General features: G+C 53.6%; 1 protein-coding gene across 9 annotated transcripts in view; it reads left to right on the top strand.

Moving 5' to 3' along the window:
• Window positions 1-15,525, top strand: part of KLHL26 (kelch like family member 26) — a 28,298-nt gene extending 12,773 nt beyond the window's left edge. Inside the window, exons 2-5 of one of the 9 annotated variants that reach the window (XM_077859335.1) lie at window positions 10,268-10,450; window positions 12,659-14,129; window positions 15,128-15,193; window positions 15,334-15,525. In XM_077859335.1, the coding sequence (XP_077715461.1) occupies window positions 10,268-10,450; window positions 12,659-14,129; window positions 15,128-15,193; window positions 15,334-15,405 (1,792 nt within the window). In that variant the 3' untranslated portion in view covers window positions 15,406-15,525. Of the gene's footprint in view, window positions 1-3,111; window positions 3,178-7,163; window positions 7,183-10,137; window positions 10,451-12,658; window positions 14,731-15,127 lie in introns of those variants that run through there. The other 8 variants (XM_077859331.1, XM_077859333.1, XM_077859334.1 and 5 more) reach the window with 8 other exon arrangements.
• Window positions 15,526-22,395: the final 6,870 nt, after the last annotated feature.

Genomic DNA, 22,395 nt, shown 5'->3' with positions numbered 1-22,395 from the left:
CCACTCAGTCATCTAATCAACGAACATGACTGAGCTCTGAGCACATGGTGCCAAGTACCAGACCATAGCAGGAGACAGAACCTGCCCTGCCCTACCCTGGAGAGGCTCCTGTTTCAGCCTCAGAGAGGTAGGCTGGAAACGGATGGTGTATTAGATGGAGCAATGATTAGGGAAGACAAATAGTGTTGGGTTGGGGTCAGAGAGACATAGGGCCCTGGGTGAGGCTCTCCCAGTGTGACCTGATACAGTGGGATTACATCCCTCATAGTGGCTGGAGGATTATTGGGATAGTGCATACCCTTGTCCTGCCACCATTGAGGAGCTACATCCTGCCCTTCCTGCTGTCCAGCTCTATGTTCAGTTAATGTTCAGTGTCCTTGGAGAGTGGTCTCACCCCAGCCTTGGTCTCCCCATCTGTATCATGGAGGTGATATGGGGTCTACCCACTTGGGCCTACAGAGAGGCCAATACCAGCCAGGGCCTCTTGTGTGCTGTATAGCCTTGGGTGGGTGCTTGAACATCTCTGTGCTTCAGTGTTGCCATCTCTAAGATGATGAGAATAGTGGTATCCTTCTTTCCATACTGCCCACCAAGAAGTGAACTGAGAGCCACGTTGGTACCTACCCTGGCCCACAGCCCTGCATGGGGTGGGTGCTCACTCTGCAGGGCAGGGAGAGGCAGAGGTACTGTAAGGCAGAAAACTTGTTGCTGGTGAGGGAAGTAGGGCCTGGGTGTCCGCTTTTCTTTCTAGGTTTGAGCAATGGCCATAGTTTGACAGGTTTGGGATTGGAGGAATGCTGCCATAGGATCCTCCTGTCCATCAGCAGTGGCAGGTCTCCATATGTCCTAGGATCAGACAGAGGCTGAGGTGATGATGGCACAGGGTCTGGGTAGGCGGTTACAGCCCAGCTTGAGGGACATTGGGCTGACAGTGGCCCATGAAAAATGAAGCTGTGGAGGGCCACAGGGGGCTTAGGTGGGAGAGTGATGGGGTTCAATATTGTTAGCTTTCCTAAGTGGGAGGATGGGCAGTGTCTGCAAAGTTCTAGCTGTGACCCAGTGAATATTTGGGGAATGTAGGGATCCATGTGGTTTGTCCCTGTCATAGAAGGGCAGGATGACCAAGCTGGCAGGGCCTGCTTTGCGTGGAGCTGGCACTGAGCGTGACCAACCCATGCCAGACTCTGTGTATATGGAATCTTGGGTGGGCTTCCAGGTGGGCTTGCCAGGGTCTCATTGTTTGGCTTGTGTTATGTGGGGGCAAACCCCAGCCTCTACTCCCAGCCCTGAGGAGTTTACTTCCGCTGGGTTTCTCAGTTGGCTACGAGTCTGACTCTTGATCTCAGCTCAGGTCTTAATCTCAGGGTCATGAGTTCAAGTCCTGCTTAGTGAGAAGCTTTATTTCTCTCACCATGCTGGGTCCTTGGTCCTTGGGAGGATTCAGGATGGTTCTTTCAAGGTGGATGTGGGTTCCAGAACCTCTGCCTGCCTGTCTCGATGACCTTTCCACCCTCAGGCTCCCTGGCTGTTGTGTGGGGGCTCTCAGGAGTTGTCAACCTCAGGTGCCTGCAGGTTGCATGGTTACTTCCTGCTGGGAACTCCCCGATACCCCCTCTCTTCTGTCACCCTGTCACTGCCTGGCGAGCCCAGACAGGAAGGAGCCAAGGACATATACATAGGGAGATAACTATGATGATGATGCCATGAAGAAGGTGAAGTGAGCAAGGGTGGCCTGGGGCTCCTCTGCAGGATTCTGGGAGGGCATCTCTATAGGTAATATGTTTCCAGGACGGACTCAGAGTGGGCTCTGGCAATGCCCACACCTCCAGCTCTTGGAGGCAGGTTGAGTGGGAAGGAGTGGATGAGACTCTGCCCCTGTCTATTGTCCTGGTGCACCTGCCCTCCTGGCACAGATCCACTCATAGGGTGCACAGAGAGGCCTTGTCTGGGCATTCTGTTTTAAATTATCGAAGATGTGGGAAAAAAAACCCAGCATGATGACTAGGAATGAGAAATAAACAACTCCTGATGGCATAAAGAGGGCCCAGGTTCATTGGGGGACATGGGATCTAGGGGCCCTGCTGGATTTCTTCTCTCCCTTTCTTGGTCTTTTTCTCCTTCCCTCTGGGTGTCTGTCCCCCTCTGTCTGAGTCTGTGTCCCTCTTTCTCTGAGTCTTTGTTCCCTGTAGATCTCTGTTAGTGCTTTCATGTCCTGGCCTGCTGGGACGCTGCAGTGAGGATCTTCATCTGCTCCTGGGTTCCACGCCTGTCCACCCAGAAGCCCTGGTCTTTAGTCTATCCCCTTGGGAGCCCAGGGATCAAGGCCTTATCAGGAGGGATAGCCCCAGGAATGGGCCTGCTGCCGCCTAAGGGGTGAGGAGGGCGGGCTGGCCTCTGGCGAGCAGTCCCAAGAGAAAGCACAGTGACGTGAGCATGGGGGCTGCTGGCCAACCTGAGCATTTGAGGGCTCGTGCAAGGTGCCAAAATATGGTGACTCTATCCTTTGGGCTGGGAGCACAGTACCCAGAGCTGTGAAATATTGTGGTAACCATGGCAACAGTAGCTGGGGGTGTCTGCCTTTGTGGGGCATGTGGGACTCTGGCTCAGATGCACTTTCACCCACGGAGCTGCATGCTTTGGAGCCAGCACGATGGCCTTGGCAGTCAGCAGGTTGTGGTACAGCAAGAAGTAGAAACCAGTGCCGGAGCGCCTTGCAACTGTAGGGGCTGTGCTGGGCCTCAGTTTCCCTGTCTTGGAGGGGGATTCATAAGGTTACATGTGAAGAACCACGCCTGGCATGTGCTCAGTCAGTGGGCCTGCCTTGTTAAGAGTCAGAGGTGGATGGGAAGGAGAAGGCAGAGAAGTTTCCAGTATGACTGGAGGACAGGGGGTAGGGAGAGGGTGTTGTGTGAAATAGGGCAGAGAGGTGGACCAGCTGGCTGCCAGAGCTTCTCCATCCCCCACCCTGCCTCTGAGTTCTGTCTCCCTCTCTGGGTCTCTATCCCCTTTTCTCTGGGTCTCTGTCCACATTCCCCCTCCCCCAGTTTCCCTCCCCACTTCATTCTGGGTCTCTGTCCCCTCTCTGGCTCTCTTTCCCCTCTCTCTCCCCAGCGAAGTGCAGCATCTTTCCTGCTGATGCAGCCTGGACCCTCGGGTGGAGTGGCCTGGAGCTCCCTGGTACGACATCGGCCGGGGTGTGAGCCAACCAGCTGTGCTGCACTGCTGCGCTCCATCGAGCCACATGGACAATAAAACCAAAATTGGCTTTGAAAGTGGAAGTGCTCTCTGTTTTGAGGGGAAGTGAGGGAATTTGCATGTCAGAACAGTATGTTAAAGGGGCAATACCGTCAGACTCTGTTCTGGCCCGAGCTTTGGGCTCCATGTGGGGGTGGGAAAGGATTTTACAAAACCCCAAAGAAATGTTTCCATGAAATTCTTTCTTGTTCTTGCCTTTCCTTTCCTTTTTTTTTTTTCCAACATTCCAATGAAAAGAACTGTTCCGGGGCTTCAGATCTCTCCTGTAGGGTTGGGAAACCAACCATGGAGACCAGGGCCAGCAGCCAGATGAGGGCAGGAGTTGAGAACACCCACCCCACCAGGTGTCACTTCCAGGGCAGCCACCACCTCCACTGAGGGGCCCTGTCACTGGGGCATGGGGACTGCAGTTGGTGTGGTCTTGTACTTCCTGTGGCCTCCCCGACTTGGCCATCTTATCTTGGGCTGGGTCCCTCTACAGCAGACCCTCAAACAATGATTCTAGCCAGTGGCGTATTCTGGGGATGACCCCACGAAGGACTGGTGTATGTGGGGAAGGAGCCCACACAGGGGGTGCCCACAAGGAGCTGGAGACAATGTGGGCAAAAGGCTTGGCTGGCTGATGACCCCCAGGGAAAGTGGACGTCTTGCCACAGATGATCTGCCTGGTTTTTTTTTTTACCCTACCTAGTCCTACTTTACGTTAGCCCTAGTACAGGGGAAACTCCAAGGGATGCAGTGGCTGTGTCCCCATGTCCAGCATGGGCTTGGGCCTGGCTAGGACTGTCCAATGACAGTGGTAGGGGATGCAGTGTGGGAGTAGGGGGTCAGGACAGCCCTGAGCAGGCCAGGCCTGAGGGGGCATGTGTAGCCCCTCAGAGGCCAGATCCAGGCCAAGGGTGCAGCTGGGGCGGCAGTAAGCGGCCTCTAGAGACGTCCTGACCCGGCTGCTGACGCATTGGCTCCGATGACTCAGTGCGGGTGACCGTGGCTCGGGTGGCCGTCTGGAGACTCGGACAGGCTCAGGGCTGCCGCCGCCGCCTTCCTGGGGGCCCGTGGCCCCGCCGCGCCGGCCGCCCCCTGTCTGGGTTGGCCTGAGTAATGGGTCCTTCCCTTAGTCATCGGTCCCAGGCCTCAGCCCTCCCTCCTCCTCCTGCCCACCTCCACCCAGCCAAGCCTGTCGGTCCTGGGGACTCCAGCCTCTGCTGGCTTCCTTTCTCCTTCCCTGAGCTCCCCAGAGGCTGTGAGGTGTGTGTGTGTGTGTGTGTGTGTGTGTGTGTGTGTATGTGTGTGTGTGTAGGGGTATTAATAGGGGCTTCAGGGACAGCTGTGCCATCTGTGAGATGAGAGGGGAAAAAACAGCCTCATAGGGTACCAAGAGCCTTTCCAGGGGCATGAGGAGAAGGCTTGGGGGAGGATGAGGTGTGTACAGAAAGGGGCTGTTTCCTCCCCACTCAGTGGATCTCAGGCCCCATATACCCTGTAAGTAGCTGTGCAGTGGGCTTGATCAGGGGCTCTGGGTTAGGGGTGTCCTAATTCCTGTATGAGAGCACACTCCTGCTTGGAGTGCACATGGCCTCTGTGCTCAGTTGAAGCCAGCCTTTTGTCAGAAGATACAATAATTCTTTATACCCCTTTGGAAGGTGTTTAGCTGATTTCTCATCTTTGGCCCCCAGAAATGATATTTGGTGAATATCTTCCTGCATCCATTGTCTTGTACATGTAAGTATAGCTCAGATAAATCCCAGAAGCAGACTTGCTGGATCAAGGGTGTGAGACTTTAGAATTTTGCCAGGTCTGTTGAACTGCCTTCCTGAAGATTGTTCCACTTCATACTCCCCCTGGGAATGGATATGAATGTCTATTGCCAGCTATCCAATGCTTCTGTTCACATGAGGGGTGAAGCCAGTCCCTTGCTGAGTGTACTTCTTTTATTGTGAGCCATGCTGACTCTTGGGTCTCTCTAGCCTGGTGTGCTTCCTTTCCTATGAACCATCAGCCCACATCCTTTGTGCATCCTTCTGTGAGATTGCTGGCTTTGTATTGACTTGTTGGTGCTCTTTATATATGGAGGACCATAGATATATGTCCAGGGACTAATGAGCTCTAGGATGAAGTTGCCCCAGGTATGAAATCTTTCTTTTGGTGGAAGCATGCATGTGCATGCCAATCCCTGGAGCTTAGAGGAAGCACATGAAGTCCTCTTGACCTGCTTCATAATCAACCAGAAATTTCTAAGAAAAAAATGAAGCCAGCCAAAAGCAAAATGGCAAAGATAGGGGAAGGGGCACACATGTACAAAATGGGGCACACATGTACAAAATCTTTGAGACAAGGTGTCTACAGAGAGGCACCTGCCATGTGCCAGTGCTTTGTGAGTGGTTCTAAGCTTCAAGTTTCTAAGCACTTGGCACCATTCAGGGGCATGTGGGTGGCTTGTATGGGTGGTGGCAGGATGTGCCTCCTCACTGGACCTTGCCACATCCTCAGCCCAAAGGGTAGCTGAAGGAAGTAGCTGTAGCCTCTCATTTATTGGAAGGTGATGGGGATGAGGGGAGCCTCATGACAGCCCTATGACAGCCATGTTTCTGCCTGCCCTATTTGATAGCCAAGAAAGTGAAGACCCCAAGGATCAGGGTATGTGCTTAAGCCATAGAGCTGGTGGATGGCAGAGCAGGGGTCAGAATCCTGCCCTCTACCTTTCACACCAGTAGCCAGATGGAGCCTGGTGAGGTAAGGGCCATGGTGTGGCCCTGGCAGGCTTCCTGGAGGAGTGTATCTCACTCACTGAGCTGCGTCTCCCCACCTTTGGGTCCTGGACCAACCTTGAAACACTCTGCTTAGGGCCAGGCTCTGGATTTATGTGACTCTAAGGGATCCTGGTAATGAAGGTAGCATGTTGATGCCGTATGTGATGCTGTATGTGTGTCGCCTTCTTATACCCCACAGTATCTGCAATGCTGAGTGGGGTCTGGAGAGTGGCACTGCCATCCCCAGCGCTGCCCACACTTGCTGACTCTGAGTCTGGGTCTTGATATCATCATTGGTTATTCACACACACATGAAGTTTGAGATAGATGCACCTCCTCTCCTCCCGGTCCCTGAGAGAGAGGCCCTGAGGGCTCACACCAGCTGTCCCTGGCCTCCAGGGCAGTGTGCTCTGCAGAGAAGTAGAGTGCTTGGCCCCAGGCAGGAGAGGCCTGTGGTGTGGGGGAAGGTGGCTCCCTGTGTTGTCTGGGTGTAGATAGGGCCCCAGGCAGGGCTGCGGGGAGAGGGTGGGTTTCTCAGGGCAGGCCTTTTGTGGAAGCCAGGCCTTTGAGACCAGCACCCAGGATGTAGCCAATCCCTCTGCTCCAAGGGAGAGGCTGTGGGGGTGGCAAGGCTGGGGATACTCCAGCTTTCTGGCCTCTGCACATTTCTGCACCAGGCTCTTATCTCCTCCCCAGCTGTGGGACACGCAGAGCTGCAATGCGAAGCTGAGTCTGGATGATTCAACCACTCTGGGACTCCATTCCCCAGACTGTGCACCCAGTGAAGGCAAGGCCTCTCCATCTTGTTCACTCTGTGTGTTCCTACCTATGGGAAAGGGGCCAGGGGCTGACAATGCCAGTGACGTGAGAGGAGGGTAGGGAGAAGGGGGCTCCGACCTGAGTACCACAAGGAGCCTTAGAGGCTCATCTGGCATGTGGCCTTATCTTAAGAGGTCTGGAGGCCTGTTAGGAGGTGTTGGTGAGAGGACACAGTGGGACCCTGTCTGGAGATGTCCCGGTGGGGGCTGTACACTGGTGGGCAGCGCTTACCAGAGGATGGGCACACTGTGAAGCCCAAGAGTCCATGAACCAATGATATTCTCTTTGTGGTCTGCAGAACTCGGGTCCATTGTGGGAAACTGGAAGAGCAGAGGCTTGAACTCCCAGCAGTGGCCTGGTGAGCCACGATGGGCTGGATGTAACAATGTAGGAGGGGAAAGGGGGTTTGTGAGGTGGGTATCCCCTCCACCTGTCAGGGAGAGGCAACCAGACCAAACTAGAGACTTGGAGTCTTTCTGAGCCTCTTTCCTTCCCTCCCTCAGTGGTCTTTAGGGAGGCTGCATGCCAAACTTCCTTGGCAAACCCAGGGTCTGACCACTGGCACCACCAGCATCCCAGCATTACCAGCCCAGATGAGCATGGTGCTGAGTTCTGAAGCATGTGTTGCAGCCTCCCAGGGATGGGAAGCTTTTTGCTAAGGGTAGACCATGTCCCCCCTGCTGTGTCCCGTATCCCCCCTCACTGCCCTGTGTCCCCCTCACTGTCCTGTGTCCCCTATGGCATGTCACATGTTTCCCCCCCCCACCCCAACACACACACCAGATCCCAGACCTTTAGGACCCTGAATACCTTACAGGCCTGTGGTCATCACCTCAGGGCCCTACAGCCCCTCTGCCCCTTGGTTGGTTGCCCCCCTTTCCTGAGGCTCTCTTGGTAGGGCTACTGAAGCTGGGGGCCTGTGCCAGGTCAGGGACCTCCATTTGGCAGCAGCTGTATTGATTGAGTGCTGACAGTATGCCCTGTGCTTGGCATCAGCTCTTTTATCCCCAGTATTGTTTTGATTGCTGCTGGACAGTGGGGGCTGAGGAGCCTTCTTTCTTCTGCTTTCTTAGAAAGACCAGTACCCACATTCCTGGCCTTCATTTGTGGGCAGGCTTCAGTCCCAGAAATGGGAAAGTAAGTTCCAGAGAGCTGGAGGCTGTGGGGAGAGAGCAGAGGCCTTGGCCTGGGGTGGGTGAGGCATGGGGTGCGAGAGTCCTGGTGGGGGTTCTTGACCCCACAGGGGCCTGATCTTAGCAGTGATGGCATTGTTCCCTCCTGTTGTGTTCAGGGTGGTGGTGAAGTGAACCACGCCACTCATTCTTTAATATTTTAAACACATTTTCCAAGATGAAACAGCAGAGGGGCCAGTGGTGCTAGAGGGGAGGGAATGTAGGATGTGAGCAGGGCCAGGGGGAATGAACCACAGAAATCCTCATATACTATGAGGGTGCTGGTTGCCACAGCAGGGTTTTATGCAGGACCTAAGAAAGCTCAGATATCCTTTTGTTTAGTTTAATTTATTTTAATTTGATGTGAAATTCACATAACATAAAATCTACCATTTTAGAGTGAACAATTCAGTGGCATTTAGTGCATTTACAGTGTTGTGCAAACATTTCCTCTATCTAGTTCCGGAACATTTCCCTCACCCTAAAATGAGACCCTGTGCCCATGAGCTGTCATGCCCCACCCTCTCCCCCAGCCTGGCAACCACGGATCTGCCTTCTGTCTCCATGGGTTTGCTTGTTCGAGACGTTACATATAAAAGGAACCATACAATTTATGACCTTGCATGACTGGCTTCTTTCACTCAGTGTGATGTTTTTGAGGTTCATTCACGTTGTAGCATGAATCAGCTTCATTCCTTTTTATGACTGAGTACTATTCCATTGTGTGGATGACCACACTGTGTTTACCCATTTATCCTCTGGTGGACATTTGGGTTATTTCCAACTCTTTTTTTTTTTTTTAACTTTATTGTTTGTCCCAAGATGAACTTTGCCTCCTGAACCCTTATTTTGAGGTGCAGCAATCTCTGTTTAAGTTGTCTCTATCCCCTCATTGAACTACCCCCATAGGCAAACTCATCCTCTTAGGGTGGATACTGTTGGCTTTATGGCTTCCCCACAATTTGCTGTGCTGTACTTCTTGCCTGCTTCATTGGTTGTGATAGACAGGGAGATCCCACCCACCCTGGCACATTCTGGGCCTGGGTTCAAATCTTGTTGTGTTGCCTTATAGCTCTGGGACTATGGACAAGCCACTCACTGTGACTCTATCCCTGGAAAGTAGGACCAGTGGGCCTTTCCTCTGGGCTGGGCAGTCACCAAGTATAGTCCAGAGCCAAATTCTTTGGAAAATGACTTTATAGTCATGTGGCTGCTCTCCCCTGGGGTGTTGGGCACGGAGCTCACAGGGCAGGTGTCAGAGGAGCTGGACCTCCAAGAAGGCTGGCCTCTCCTGGGTGTGACACCCCTGACCCTGGGGACCAGAGCTGCCTTAGAAGCTGTAGGTCCCTCTTCCATACCTGCGCTGGGGCTCTGTGCCAGCACCCTAATCCCTACCCCCACCCTCTGCAGGGGAGAGAAGAGGTTTGCCCTCTGGGACAGCTTGCTAGGGCATGGGAGACAATGATGTAACATGGAGAGTCCTGCACTACAAAGTGAGCACTCAGGAGACACATTTAGAATGAAAAAAAAAAAAAAGAAATAAAGTTTAAGGGGAGGGGTGGAAGGAACCCAAATGTCCACAGATGGGTGAAGGGATCAAGAAATTGAGGTCTGTCCATACAATGGAATATCACTCATACATGAAAAGGAATAAAGCATTGATTCATGCTACAACATAGATGAACCTCAAAAACATGCTGAGCGAGAGAAGCCTGACACAAAAGGCCATGTAGTGTGTGATTCCATTTACACGAAGTGTCCAGAAGAGCCAAATCCAGAGACAGAAAACAGAGTAGTGGCTGCCAAGAGGGGATGAGAAGTGACTGCTGATAGGGATAGGGTTTCATTTTGGGGCGATTAAGATGTTCTGAAACTAGCTGGAGGTGATGGTTGCACGGCGTTGTGTATGTACTAAATGTCACTGAATTGTTCACTTTAAAATGGTGACTTCAATGTTATGTGAATCGTATCTCAGTTAAAAAACAAAATGGGCATTAGAACCTCCTCAGGTCCTAGGAGAAACCCTGCCCCTTTCACAGGTGGCAGATGGAAGCTGGAGAGTCAATGTCCTTTGCCAAGAGCCAGTTGGTGGGTAGGTGGCAGATGCTATTGGGACCCAGGTTTTGTTTTTGCTTCTCCAGGACTAGTTCTGGCGATTATGCATGCGCCTGGGGCAGCTTCAGAACCCAGCCGAGCCAGCCCAGTGTCACTGGGCAGAGACTAGACAGACCTAAGGGTCTGAGCTCAGCCCCCACCTCTGCTCTCCTGCAGCATGGCTGACAAAAATGGAGCTCTCAAGTGCACCTTCTCAGCGCCCAGCCATAGCACCAGCCTCCTGCAGGGCCTGGCTGCCCTCCGTGCCCAGGGCCAGCTCCTGGACGTTGTACTCACCATCAACAGAGAGACCTTCCATGCACATAAAGTGGTCCTGGCCGCCTGCAGCGACTACTTCAGGTGAGCACAGGTCTCGGGGGACAGGCCAGAGAGTATCCACCCAGCTAAAAGGAAGTGATCTCTGTGTCAGCCAGCTAGCCAGCCAGCCAGCCAGGATGGCTCTGAGGGAAAGTAGGTGATATTGGCCACACATTTGGTAAACTTCGAACTTTTTCTAGGTTTATAACTTTCTCAAACTTTTAGGGGATGTTGTGCAGGCAAGCAGAACATGCCTGGGGGATAGAGGTGGCCTGGGCACCCAGTTAGCAGTTTCTGCCCTGGGAGAGTGCCAGGGCTTGGCCTTGTTTTCATTCTGTCTTTATTTGACACCTGTGTGTACCAGGCACTGTGCTTGACTTTGGGGGTCCAGCAGAGACAAATCTCTGCCTTCCTAGGTTCCTGTACTCAGGCTGAGGAATAGGACTGACATCTAGATGGGGGGGTCTCCAAGTGTGCCAGGCTGTGTTGTAGTCCCCTCACGATAGGTGAGGCCTTCCTGGGTGTACTGGTCAGTCTGCCGTGAGAGCCCTTTGCTAAAATCTTCCCTGTGTTGGGTTGTGTGGGGGAAGTGAGGGCCCCTTGGAGCAGGGCTAGGGCCATTCTCACCAGTTGGGGGCTGTCACGGGCTAAGGACAGTATCCCTCATTTCCTCAGTGACCAGCTGGCCAATTCTTCCTGCCAGGCTGTGACTCTGCCACAGAAAGCTGGGGTGCTGTCCGAGGGTGGTTCTCTGGCCCCACGTTGCCAGTGGTAGCTGAAGTGCACGTATAGACTGTCTCATAGAGCCCCACCCTAGGTGCGTTCTGAAGGCTGCATGGTCCTTGAAGCTAGAGTGGCAAGGCTGGGATGGCTTGTCCGGTGCGCCCCTCAGCTGCCCGCCCCCCAGGCTCAACAAGGCTGTTCTGGGGAGCCAGAGCAGCCAAGCCATCTGGGGCGCCGTTTCTATTTTTATTCTGGATTTGGGGACGGGTGGGCCGGCCCAGCCAGAAATGCCCTTTAAAGGCTCCTCTGCGCTGGCATTGCAGCCGGCGAGGCCTTAAAAGGCAAAGCTCCCTCCCGTCGCTGTGGCTGCCTCTGCCTTCGATGGGCTGATGGGACTCATGGGGACAAGAAGGGGCAGGGTCTGGGGGGCTCCCCGAGCTCTGCTCCTAGAAGGCTCCATGGGGGTGCTGCTCAGAGTGTTGGAGAGTTGTTAGTTGGTGGCCCCGCAGGAGCACCAAGCACAGCTGTCCCCACTCCGGGACCCGAGCCCAGACCACCTGACTGTCTGACTGGCAGACAGGTATCTGTTGGATGAATGAATGGATGAGGGAAGTTCCTTCTCCTTGGTCAGCTGTCACAATGTGCACTTGCCCCATGAGAGGAACCTCTTATGAACTCCCAGAGGGTGCTTGGGTTCTTGCCCCTCTTCCTGATGGGGGCTTCCCAAAGGCCATGGAGTATTGTGACCCACGTCCAATTTCTTTCACTGGTGCTCACATGAGCGCTACTTCCCAGAGCAGGACAGAAAGGCTGACAGCTGGTGTCACTCAAGGGGGGAGGGGAGGGGGCTGTCTCACAGTAGTCTAGGGCTTCTGTGGGCCATTCTTGGGGGGCTTTCCTGACTGTCTGGGCCTCTCTCTGGAGATGATGGTGACTTTGGCAGGGCCTCCTAGTGGATGCTCTGACCTGGGGACCCTTACTCCCTCCCCACCCCTGTGTGTGACAGGACTGAGACTCAACCTGGGGAAGGTGGAGCCATCTGCCCATGTGTGCCAGCTGGTGAAGGGCTGGGCACTGAGAACCATGGTGCACGGTATTCTTGGGGTGCCTGCTGTGTGTGTGGTCTTACAGGGCTGGGTGCCACAGTGGGGCTGGCACCTGTCTCATGGCCAAAACCAAGGTTTGGCCTTTTCCTGCCCACCTGTGTATCTGCCCCCACCATGAGCAGCATCCCCACCCCATCCCCTCCCACTGAGCCAACTGGGTCCCAGCACTCCACACCTCTAGGTAGGCTGGGCGTGGTCCCACATGGAGGGACAGAGTGGCGAGTTGCTGTTTGTAGGAAGACACATGACTTGGATGGATTAAAAATCTTTCTTTTCTTTTTTACATGTCTTTAATGAGCATCTGGCCTCTTTCCCCTGGTTGGCTGTGCCCTGCTATGGCATCTAGGGGCCAGGCTATTCCTGGGTGGCCTTGAGGCCCCTTGGCAACCCTGAGCCCACATGTTGTGTTTCCAAACTTCAGGGCCATGTTCACGGGTGGCATGAGGGAGGCGAGCCAGGATGTCATCGAGCTGAAGGGTGTGTCAGCCCGTGGCCTGAGGCACATCATCGACTTTGCCTATAGTGCCGAGGTGACGCTGGACCTGGACTGTGTGCAGGATGTGCTGGGTGCGGCTGTGTTCCTGCAGATGCTTCCTGTGGTGGAGCTGTGCGAGGAGTTCCTTAAGGCCGCCATGAGCGTAGAGACCTGCCTGAACATCGGCCACATGGCCACCACCTTTAGCCTGGCCTCGCTCAAGGAGTCCGTGGATGCCTTCACCTTTGAGCACTTCCTGCAGATCGCAGAAGAGGAGGACTTCCTGCACCTGCCGCTGGAGCGCCTCGTCTTTTTCCTGCAGAGCAATCGGCTGCAGAGCTGTGCCGAGATCGATCTGTTCCGGGCCGCAGTCCGCTGGCTGCAGCACGACCCAGCCCGGCGGCCACGGGCCAGCCACGTGCTCTGCCACATCCGCTTCCCGCTCATGCGGTCGTCAGACTTGGTGGACAGCGTGCAGACGCTGGACATCATGGTGGAGGACGTGCTGTGCCGCCAGTACCTGCTGGAGGCCTTCAACTACCAGGTGCTGCCCTTCCGGCAGCACGAGATGCAATCCCCACGCACAGTCGTGCGCTCGGATGTGCCCTCCCTGGTCGCCTTTGGTGGCACGCCCTATACTGACAGCGACCGCTCTGTCAGCAGTAAGGTGTACCAGCTGCCTGAGCCGGGTGCCCGCCACTTCCGGGAGCTCACAGAGATGGAAGTGGGCTGCAGCCACACGTGCGTGGCTGTGCTAGACAACTTTGTGTACGTGGCCGGGGGCCAGCACCTGCAGTACCGCAGTGGTGAGGGTGCTGTGGACGCCTGCTACCGCTATGACCCCCACCTGAACCGCTGGCTGCGCCTGCAGGCCATGCAGGAGAGCCGTATCCAGTTCCAGTTGAACGTGCTGTGTGGCATGGTGTATGCCACGGGTGGCCGCAACCGGGCTGGCAGCCTGGCCTCAGTCGAGAGGTACTGCCCACGGCGCAATGAGTGGGGCTACGCCTGCTCTCTGAAGCGCCGCACCTGGGGCCACGCGGGTGCCTCAGAGGGGGGCCGCCTCTACATTTCAGGCGGCTATGGCATCTCTGTGGAAGACAAGAAGGCGCTGCACTGCTACGACCCTGCCGCTGACCAGTGGGAGTTTAAGGCACCCATGAGCGAGCCCCGTGTACTTCACGCCATGGTGGGTGCTGGCGGCCGCATCTATGCCCTGGGTGGCCGTATGGACCACGTCGACCGCTGCTTTGACGTGCTGGCGGTGGAGTACTATGTGCCCGAAACAGACCAGTGGACCAGTGTGAGCCCCATGCGGGCTGGCCAGTCAGAGGCCGGCTGCTGCCTACTGGACAGGAAGATCTACATCGTAGGGGGCTACAACTGGCGCCTCAACAACGTGACGGGCATTGTGCAAGTATACAACACAGAGACGGACGAGTGGGAGCGTGACCTGCACTTCCCAGAGTCCTTTGCAGGCATTGCCTGTGCCCCTGTCCTGCTGCCCCGGTCGGGGACCAGGAGGTAGCTCCTGGGACCCCTGGGGCCTGGCCCGGCCTCATGCTATCTCTGTGAGGGCTGTGTTGAGCGCACACTGGGGCCACAAACCACAGAACACCCCCTGTCCCGGTCCATGGGCTGACATCTTGGGGCCCATTGTGTTGATAAGGCCCCCTCCTGGGGTTTCTCCTTCCTTCCTAGAGCAGATCCTGGCTTTGTGCCCTCTGAGGAAGCCTGCCAGTGGTGAGGCTGACATGTCATGGCAGCAGATTCACATCTAAGGAAAGGAGGTTTCCTCACCTGTCCCACATCCCCGCTCATGGAGGGAATCGGGGTCTCCTTTGAGGTGTTGTGTGGCTTTGTCCCACTTCTTTCCTCCTCTAGCTCGGCAGTTTCAGACATTTGGATGTGAACTCATGAACATTGATCCCCAAATCCATGGTTTGCACCCTGCCCCCTTCCCAAGTTTCTCATGTCATATATTTTTTACAATAAACACCACCCCAAACTCTCTAACACATGGACCTCTAGGAGCCCATGAGTTGGCAGGGAAAAACCCAGCTCAGAGTTGACCTTGAGGGTGGGCATGTTTCTGTCTCAAGTAAGCCTGGGCTGCTTGGGTGGGAGGGTGGGCTTGGAGGAGAGTCTTGCACTTGTTTTCACGCCTGTCCTGGGTCCTGTACCTGTGGTGTGTTCGGTTGTTCACTTCCAGAAGCCAGCTCTCAGAGATGGTCCTTAAAGTTGGCCTTCCTTCCACCTGGCGCTGGGCGTCTCCTGGGGCCTTGATGAGGAGCGAGCCGAGATGCCCCCGTTCTCGTCCTCACCCCCTGGTTCAAGGGGCACACCTGCTTTAGAACTCACAGTGTGTCTGCTTTCCACAAGTCTAATAATTTCTTTTTCTCTCCCTTTTTCCAGCCATCTACTCCTGCCTTGTCCCGTGTTCAGGTTGTCATGCCACCAGGCCTGTGCCCAGTCAGCAAGGCAAGCCGGGTGGGTGGTGTGTCCTCTTCCTTTCAAGGGCTTTGTGGCATCTCTGGCCACATTTGTTTTGGTGTCAAACCTCTAAAGCTGGTTTTTGGTTTTTTTGGTTTTATTTTGGTTCTGTTTTGCTTTTTTTTAAGACACCGGCATTGCTGTCTTATAAATGGGATTTGTACCCTTGGGGCAACTTAAAGTGTCTCTTCTGCTGCTAATGGACGATTGATGTCGTGTCTCTGTGACCCACTCACCGTGTAAAGAATTAACCTCATATCTTAGCAGATGTCATCTCCTAATGTTTTCCTTCATTTAATAAAAATGTTACGGTGAAAAGATGGAGCAGGCCCAGTACTGAGCTTGTGGGGCCTGATGGGTCACAGATTCTTCATGTCCTCGGTGTAGTTAGGGGCTCCTCTCCCCTCTTTGCTCTTTTCCAGTATTGCAGAGGAGCTGGAAGGAGGGCTGGCCTCTGGCTTAGGGGTAGGGGCAGTAGGAATTGTGGCCAGAACTTCTACTGAGTGCCTGGAAGACAGAGGGCAAATCTGCCTTGGGCTGGGTGGCCTTTGGAGAGACTCTCTCCAGGTTCTTCCATGAGCCTGGTGGCTTGGCCCCCTGCCACCAGACAGCCCCAGCTCTTGGCAGGTTGTCTCCATCTGCTCAGTACTGGGATGTGAGATTGGGGATCTGGGGAGCCCCTCTCCCTGGAGGCCATGATGGGGGAAATACAGGGCAGGTCCTAAAGGAAGCATGAAGTCATCACCATTCCATATGGGCCTAAGAGCTCTGTGAATTGCCCCCAACCTCTGCTCTCATGGCTGGCCTCGCTGCGAACTGGCCTGTATGTTGGAGAATGCCTGCATTTCACAGATAGCTTTCTGAGAGGGGAGGCTTCCAAGATCACCCTCAAAATGCACTCGCAGGCTGGTGCTCCTGTGCAGCAGCCATCAGGGCCCCAGAGCAAGGCTGGATGTGTGGGTGGGGGGCAGTGTTGAAATAAAAACTTGGTTTGGAACCAGGAAGGAGCCCGTGCTGCCAGGGGCATTGAAACGAAAGCAGCAGCCCTTGGGGACTTACCAGAACATTCCAGTCCCTTTTCACCACCCCTCACCCCGACCTGAGCTCCCCCAAAAAGAACCCTTCCCTGCTAGAGGCACGGCCCCTTCAGGGGGGCAGTGAGAATCTTTTGCCAGCTGCAAGTCCCCCCAGATCAGCTCACACCTCAGAACATCTTGTCCCCAATGAGCTGGCAGGGGTGCCGGCGCAGGGGGTGGGGCTGCAGAGGGAAGGGGGGCGCTGCCGTATCTAACCGGGTCGATTGTGCATAACCGTCTGGGCTGGTTCATGGAATGTTCTCAGGGGCCCCCTGCCCCTCCCTCTTCACCCCCCCCCCCCGGAAGAAAGGAAAATTATTTTTCGTATTGTAAACTTTAAACACGAAAAAGCTGTTTTTAATTTAGCAGAAACTGGCTTGAATCTTCACTTTGTGAACGTTTGTGTCCTTCAGAGAAAGGCGGAACATGCATTTGCACACACATGCTTACACAAATGCACGCACATGCGTAAGCTTACATGCACACCTGCACTCATGCATTGTGACATGCACACTCACATAGTCACACATAGTTTTGCTCATGCTCAACGACATGCTCACATGCTTGCTCACACAAACACGCTCACACTCATCCTTGGACCAGCCTGGGCCCCTCTGCATAGCACCCTGAAGGGGTCTGGAGCCTGTCACCTCATCTCCTCCTTTCACCTTCACCCAGGGCAGCTTGGACCATGAATGGCCAGCCACTGCGTGTAGGGACTGAGCTTGGGGAAAGCCTGTCTGCTTCCAGATGGCCTGCTTCCCCACCAAGACTATGGATGCGGCCGGCAGGAGCCTCCCTCCACACCTGGGCTTGGGCTGTGGGAAAACACTGTCTCCCGGGACAGTGGGATTCAGGCCCGCTAGAGGCAGGCCAAGTGTGACTTCTGGGGCCTCGCAGCAAGTGAGGCCAAGGGGGCCTCTGGGGAGCTGTGTGAGGTGGGAATCTGCCCTGGACCTGGCCAGCTTGGAAACCTGCCCCTGGCTTTGTCTCCGAGAACGTAGCTCCTTCTCCTGTGTTCTCACAGGCCCCAGAGATTTTGCTTCTCGTCGTGGAGACTCGGTGCACAGGTTTTATTAGGGGCACCTGGCCTTGGAGGCACTGTCGAAGTGTTTACCACACAAATGAGAGGTCCTAGGATGGGAGGTGGGAGCAGAGCTTCATCCACTCCAGTGGCTGTGGGTACCATCTGCCTGCGTATCCCAAGGGCAAGAAGGCCATGATGCTGCCTGCACTCTTGCCTGCAACAAGGTACCAGCTTACATCTTGTGGCTGACCCTGCTAGTTGCCATCCTGGCAGCCATTTCTCCCTCCTTACCAACAGAGCCCTGATTTGGTGCCAGCAGCAGTGTGCCCAGCCTCAGGGGTTAATTTAGGATCTGGCTGAGCCATTCTTGGCAATGCCTTTTGCTGGGGTTGTTTTTGATCTGGGCACATTTCCCAGATCTGGCCAGCAAGCTTTAAGAAGAGGTCTGGGGTGGGGGTTTCTGGACACCCGAGAGGCCTTATTGCCCCCTTTCCTCCCTTACTGCTTCCTGTGAGGACACAATGCCAGGAGCTTCTGCAGCCATCTTGTGGCCATGAGGAGCAAGTTAAGTGAGGTGCAGAGATGCCGCCTCCCAAGGCGGAGGCCCTGAAATCACAGGGCTGCCTGTCCCACCCTGGAACCTCTGACCTCCAAACTCCTTTTATTTAAAAAAAAAAAAAATTTATTTATTTATTTATTTATTTATTTATTTATTTATTTATTTATTTGACAGAGAACATAAGTAGGGGAAGTGGGAGAGGGAGAAGCAGGCTCCCTACTGAGCAAGGAGCCCAATGAGGGGCTCAATCCCAGGACCCTGGGATCATGACCTGAGTCAAAGGCAGATGCTTAATCAACTGAGCTACCTGGATGCCCCTCCAAACTTTTATTTTATTTTTTATTTAAGATTTTATTTATTTGTTCATGAGAGACAGAGAGACAGAGACATAGGCAGAGGGAGAAGCAGACCCCCTGCAGGGAGCCCAATGTGGGACTCAATCCCCAGACCTGGGATCATGATCTGAGCCAAAGGCAGATGCTCAACTGCTGAGCCATCCAGGCTCCATTAAAAGGAGTCCCCCAAACTCCTTTTAATGAGAAATCACAATGCCTGTGTTGCTTAAGATACTAGTAGTCAGATATTCTAATACTTGTAACTCAGATTTCAAAATTACATTATAAATGTAATATGCTGGGGGGGGGGTACCCATCTTATATAAGTCGGTTTTTATTGCAAGCAACAGAAACTGCCTCTGGCTGATTTAAAGGGCAAAAATGTTCATTTCCTCACAGAAGTGGCAGGAAGGCTGGAAAATCAGGCTCAGAAAACAGTAGGAACTAAGGCGGCGAGGCAGCTGGGGTGATCAGCTGAAATCATGCCAGGGAACTAACTGGTTGGTGAGGACACTTCTGCCATTACCATGGAATCCAGATGCCTCAGTTGGCACTGCCATCTGCCCTTGGCACTCAGCCATAGCTGCCCCTGAAAACCAGATGCTCCCGTCTCAATGCTACTTTTTGCACCACTTGTTCCAGAATGCAAACATCCTGTTGGCCTAGCCCACATCCTGTGTGTCAATGCACCAGCTGCCCATGGAGTGGGGAAAAGGAGTATATCAGTGTACTAGCTGTTACTGCTGGGTAACAAACAATTCCATGTCTCAATGGCATGCAAGAGTGAATGTTTGTTTTTCATGTGCCTGTGACTAGGCTGGAGGGTGCTCATTCTAGGCTGCCCTCGGCTGGGCATGCTCTGCTTCCAGGTGCAAGGCTGTGGAAAAGGCAGGAGTCTCAGATCCACCTGTCTTACATCCTCCTCGGACTAGCTGCTGGCCAACTTGTGTTCTGCAGTGGTACCAGAGGACAAGTGGAATCATGTGAGCCTACCAGGGTCCAGATTTGGAAATCATATGCTGTTTTTTCTGCCCAGATGCCTTTGGCCAAAGCAAATGATATGGTCAAGTCTAGAATCAGGGCTGAGGACATATCCTCAGACTTAAGAAAGAAGACCTACATAGTGGTGTTGCAAAGGGCAGGACACAGGAAAAGAGGGGGACTGAGGCCCATAGTTTGATCAGTTGTACCATTGTTCTTGAGGCTTCTCTTGTCGGTGGGGCTTACTTGACCTTCTGGGAACTTCCCAGACTTGGATGGGGACTCAGATGCTGGGCCACCAAAGAGAAAAGCCTGCTCTACTGCTCCTACAGCCAATCTACCCCCTGGTGGCCAGTTCTCTTTTTTGTTATGTAGGTTGGGGTTTTAAGTGTCCTGGGCTTTTGGGCTGTAGGGAGAGGGTCTGTGTGGGGAGTTCAGTTGGGGAGTCTGTCCAAGTGTCAGGGCACCGTGGTGTCATTGGAAGGCCTACCCCAGACATCCCCTCAGCATGGGTGGCTGCCAGGGAGGCACTAGACTATTGGTGCTGCTCCTGTCCTGCCATCCCATAAAGCCATCCCCTGGATCCCTACCCCCTCAGTTTCAGCTTTGGCAGCCCTGCCCTGATCCCCCCTCACTTACACTCAGCCTGGGATGGGGGGACAAGGGGCCTAGGTCCTTAGCTAACCTCTTCCTGTTCAATGGTAAGAGGTGAGTTCCATGCCTGGTATTTCTGGCTTCCTTCAGGTTCTTCCCTTTTGCTTCATAATCAAACCTGGCTCTTGCTTTGCCTTTCAAAACTTTGGTGAGGGCCTGGTTTGGAAGTCAAAGACGGGGTCTGGATGGTTTTCCTCTTTGCCTTCCCGCTCCAATGGCCCGAATTCACCTCTATGCGATGTGGGTACCCCGGATAGACTAAGATTCCATATAAGGCAGTGTAGAAAAGCAAGGCATGAAAACTAACATCTCGAGGTAGGGTTTTCTTTCCTAACAGTTATTGAATACTTGCGAGGAAGCAGGCGCTGAGCTAAGTGCTTTACGTGCATTATCTATTTAATCTTCCCAAGAGCCTGCAACGAGGAGTACCACCATCCACATTTAACACAAGCCAGCCTGGCTCAGAGAGGTGAAGTCACTTCCCCGTTGTCACATGGGTGGAGGATTGGTAAGGGCTGGACCATACAGGAATGCTCAGGAGTTTAGGTTTATTTTATCATTTTTGAAAAAGATTTATTTAAGTAGGGATCCCTGGGTGGTGCAGCGGTTTGGCGCCTGCCTTTGGCCCAGGGTGTGATCCTGGAGACCCGGGATCGAATCCCACATCGGGCTCCCAGTGCATGGAGCCTGCTTCTCCCTCTGCCTGTGTCTCTGCCTCTCTCTCTCTCTCTCTCTCTCTCTGTGACTATCATAAATAAATAAAAATTAAAAAAAAAAAGATTTATTTAAGTAATCTCTACACTCAATGTGGGGCTCGAACCCATGACCCCAAGACCAAGAGTTGTGTGCTCCTCCAACTAAGCCAGCTAGGCACCCCAGGAGTTTAGGTTTTAATTTAAAGCTTGTATTTAGAAGCTTAATGCTGAGGAGTGCTATGGCCTGGATGCAGAGGAAGGGCATTCTAGGCAGGGAGACAGCCTTTGGCAGAATGCAGCAAGGCTGGAGTGGCGGACGTGAGAAAGGGAAGAGTGGGAGATGATGCTGGGGAAGCTGGCCAGGAACAAATGGAGTCAGGCAGAACTCTGAAGCAAAGGAGAGAAAACCATATCCTGCAGGCAGCAGGAAGTGGCTTAAAAGGATTCACTTAGCTCACCCTTGGATGTGCTGTGTAACTAAAGTGAAACTTCAACAATTGGACACTCCCAGCCCCTTTGGGTCAGGACTGGCTGGAGGAGGACCCAGGGTCGGGTGTGCCCTAGAGTGAGGAACACAGCTCTCCTTAGGGGTTAGGATGGGCTTTTGGTTTGTGTGGGGGCATTTAAGGTGGGTTTTGAGGGATGAATAGGAGTTTCCCAGGCAGAAAAATGATTCACTTAACAAACACTTCCTAATTCTCCATCTGTGCCTAGTTTTGTGTTAGTTCTGGGGACCCAGGAAAACAGAATGAATAGGCAAGTATAAAATCAGGCTTAGGAGCACCTGGGTGGCCCAGTTAGTTGAGCGTCTGACTCGTGATTTCGGTTCAGATCATGATCTCATGGATTGTGAGATTGAGCCCTGCATCAGGCTCTGTGCTCAGCAGGGAGTCTGCTTGAGATTCTTTCCTCCCTCTCCTTTTGCCCCTCCTTCCACTTGTGTGTGCATGCACACATGGTCTCTCTCATATAAATAAGTAAATCTTCTAAAAAAAAAAAAAGAGGCTTAAAGTGCTCAGAGCCTCAAGGGATAAAGAATAAGCCTTTTTAAAAAGTTTTTATCTATTCATGAGAGACAGAGAGAGTGGGAGGCAGAGGCAGAGGCAGGCTCTGCAGGGAGCCTAATGCAGGACTCAATCCCAGGACCCTGGGATCACAATCCCAGCCGAAGGCAGACATTCAACTGACTGAGCCACCCAGGCGCCCCAGAGAATAAGCCTTAAGACTAAGCAATTGGTGTGTCTGTGTCTTTTGTGCATTATACAGGGAACTTGAGTCCGGGAATGTTTGGGTAGGGTGAACATACTTTCAGCTTCTGGTCTCAGTCGGTCTAGAGGGGAGCAGATAGGACCCTGGAAACAGCTGCCTTCAGAGAGTGGGGTGTTCCCAGGTCATGGGACACACATGCAGGGACATATTTCAGATAGGCCTTCAAGGAGGGTCTCTCAGAGGAGAGAACTGAAAGATGAGAAGGTGCCAGCTGTGAAGGTGCCACAATGACGCAGAAGCAGTCAGCAGAGGCGACAGGGCGTGCAGAGATCTGGAGGTGGTACAGCAAGGAGGCCAGACTGGCTGAAATGAGAGGCCAGGGAGGCGGAAGGGGGATGAGGGCCTCCTGAGTTGCCTGGAGGAGGGTGGATTTTTTTTCATGAGTGTGATGGGGATCATGAGATCCACCCTGATTTACAGAGGCCATGGGCTGCTCTGAGAAGCCTGCCCGGGCCACACTGGCATTAGCAGCTTTCTTTGATGAGTGAAAAAAGAAAAAATAGCAGGGTTGGGTTCTGCCCTGGTCACCAGACGCTTCAGCCTCGCCTTCCTCAGGGCTGGGGGTCAATGGAGCGGGAGGAGGGCTTGGGTCCC

This window comes from Canis aureus, chromosome 19 (assembly GCF_053574225.1).
Source record: "Canis aureus isolate CA01 chromosome 19, VMU_Caureus_v.1.0, whole genome shotgun sequence".
NCBI classification, from domain to species: Eukaryota; Metazoa; Chordata; class Mammalia; order Carnivora; family Canidae; genus Canis; species Canis aureus.
The sequence above is the reverse complement of the archived record's forward strand: the minus strand, read 5'-3'. Positions and strand labels throughout refer to the sequence as shown.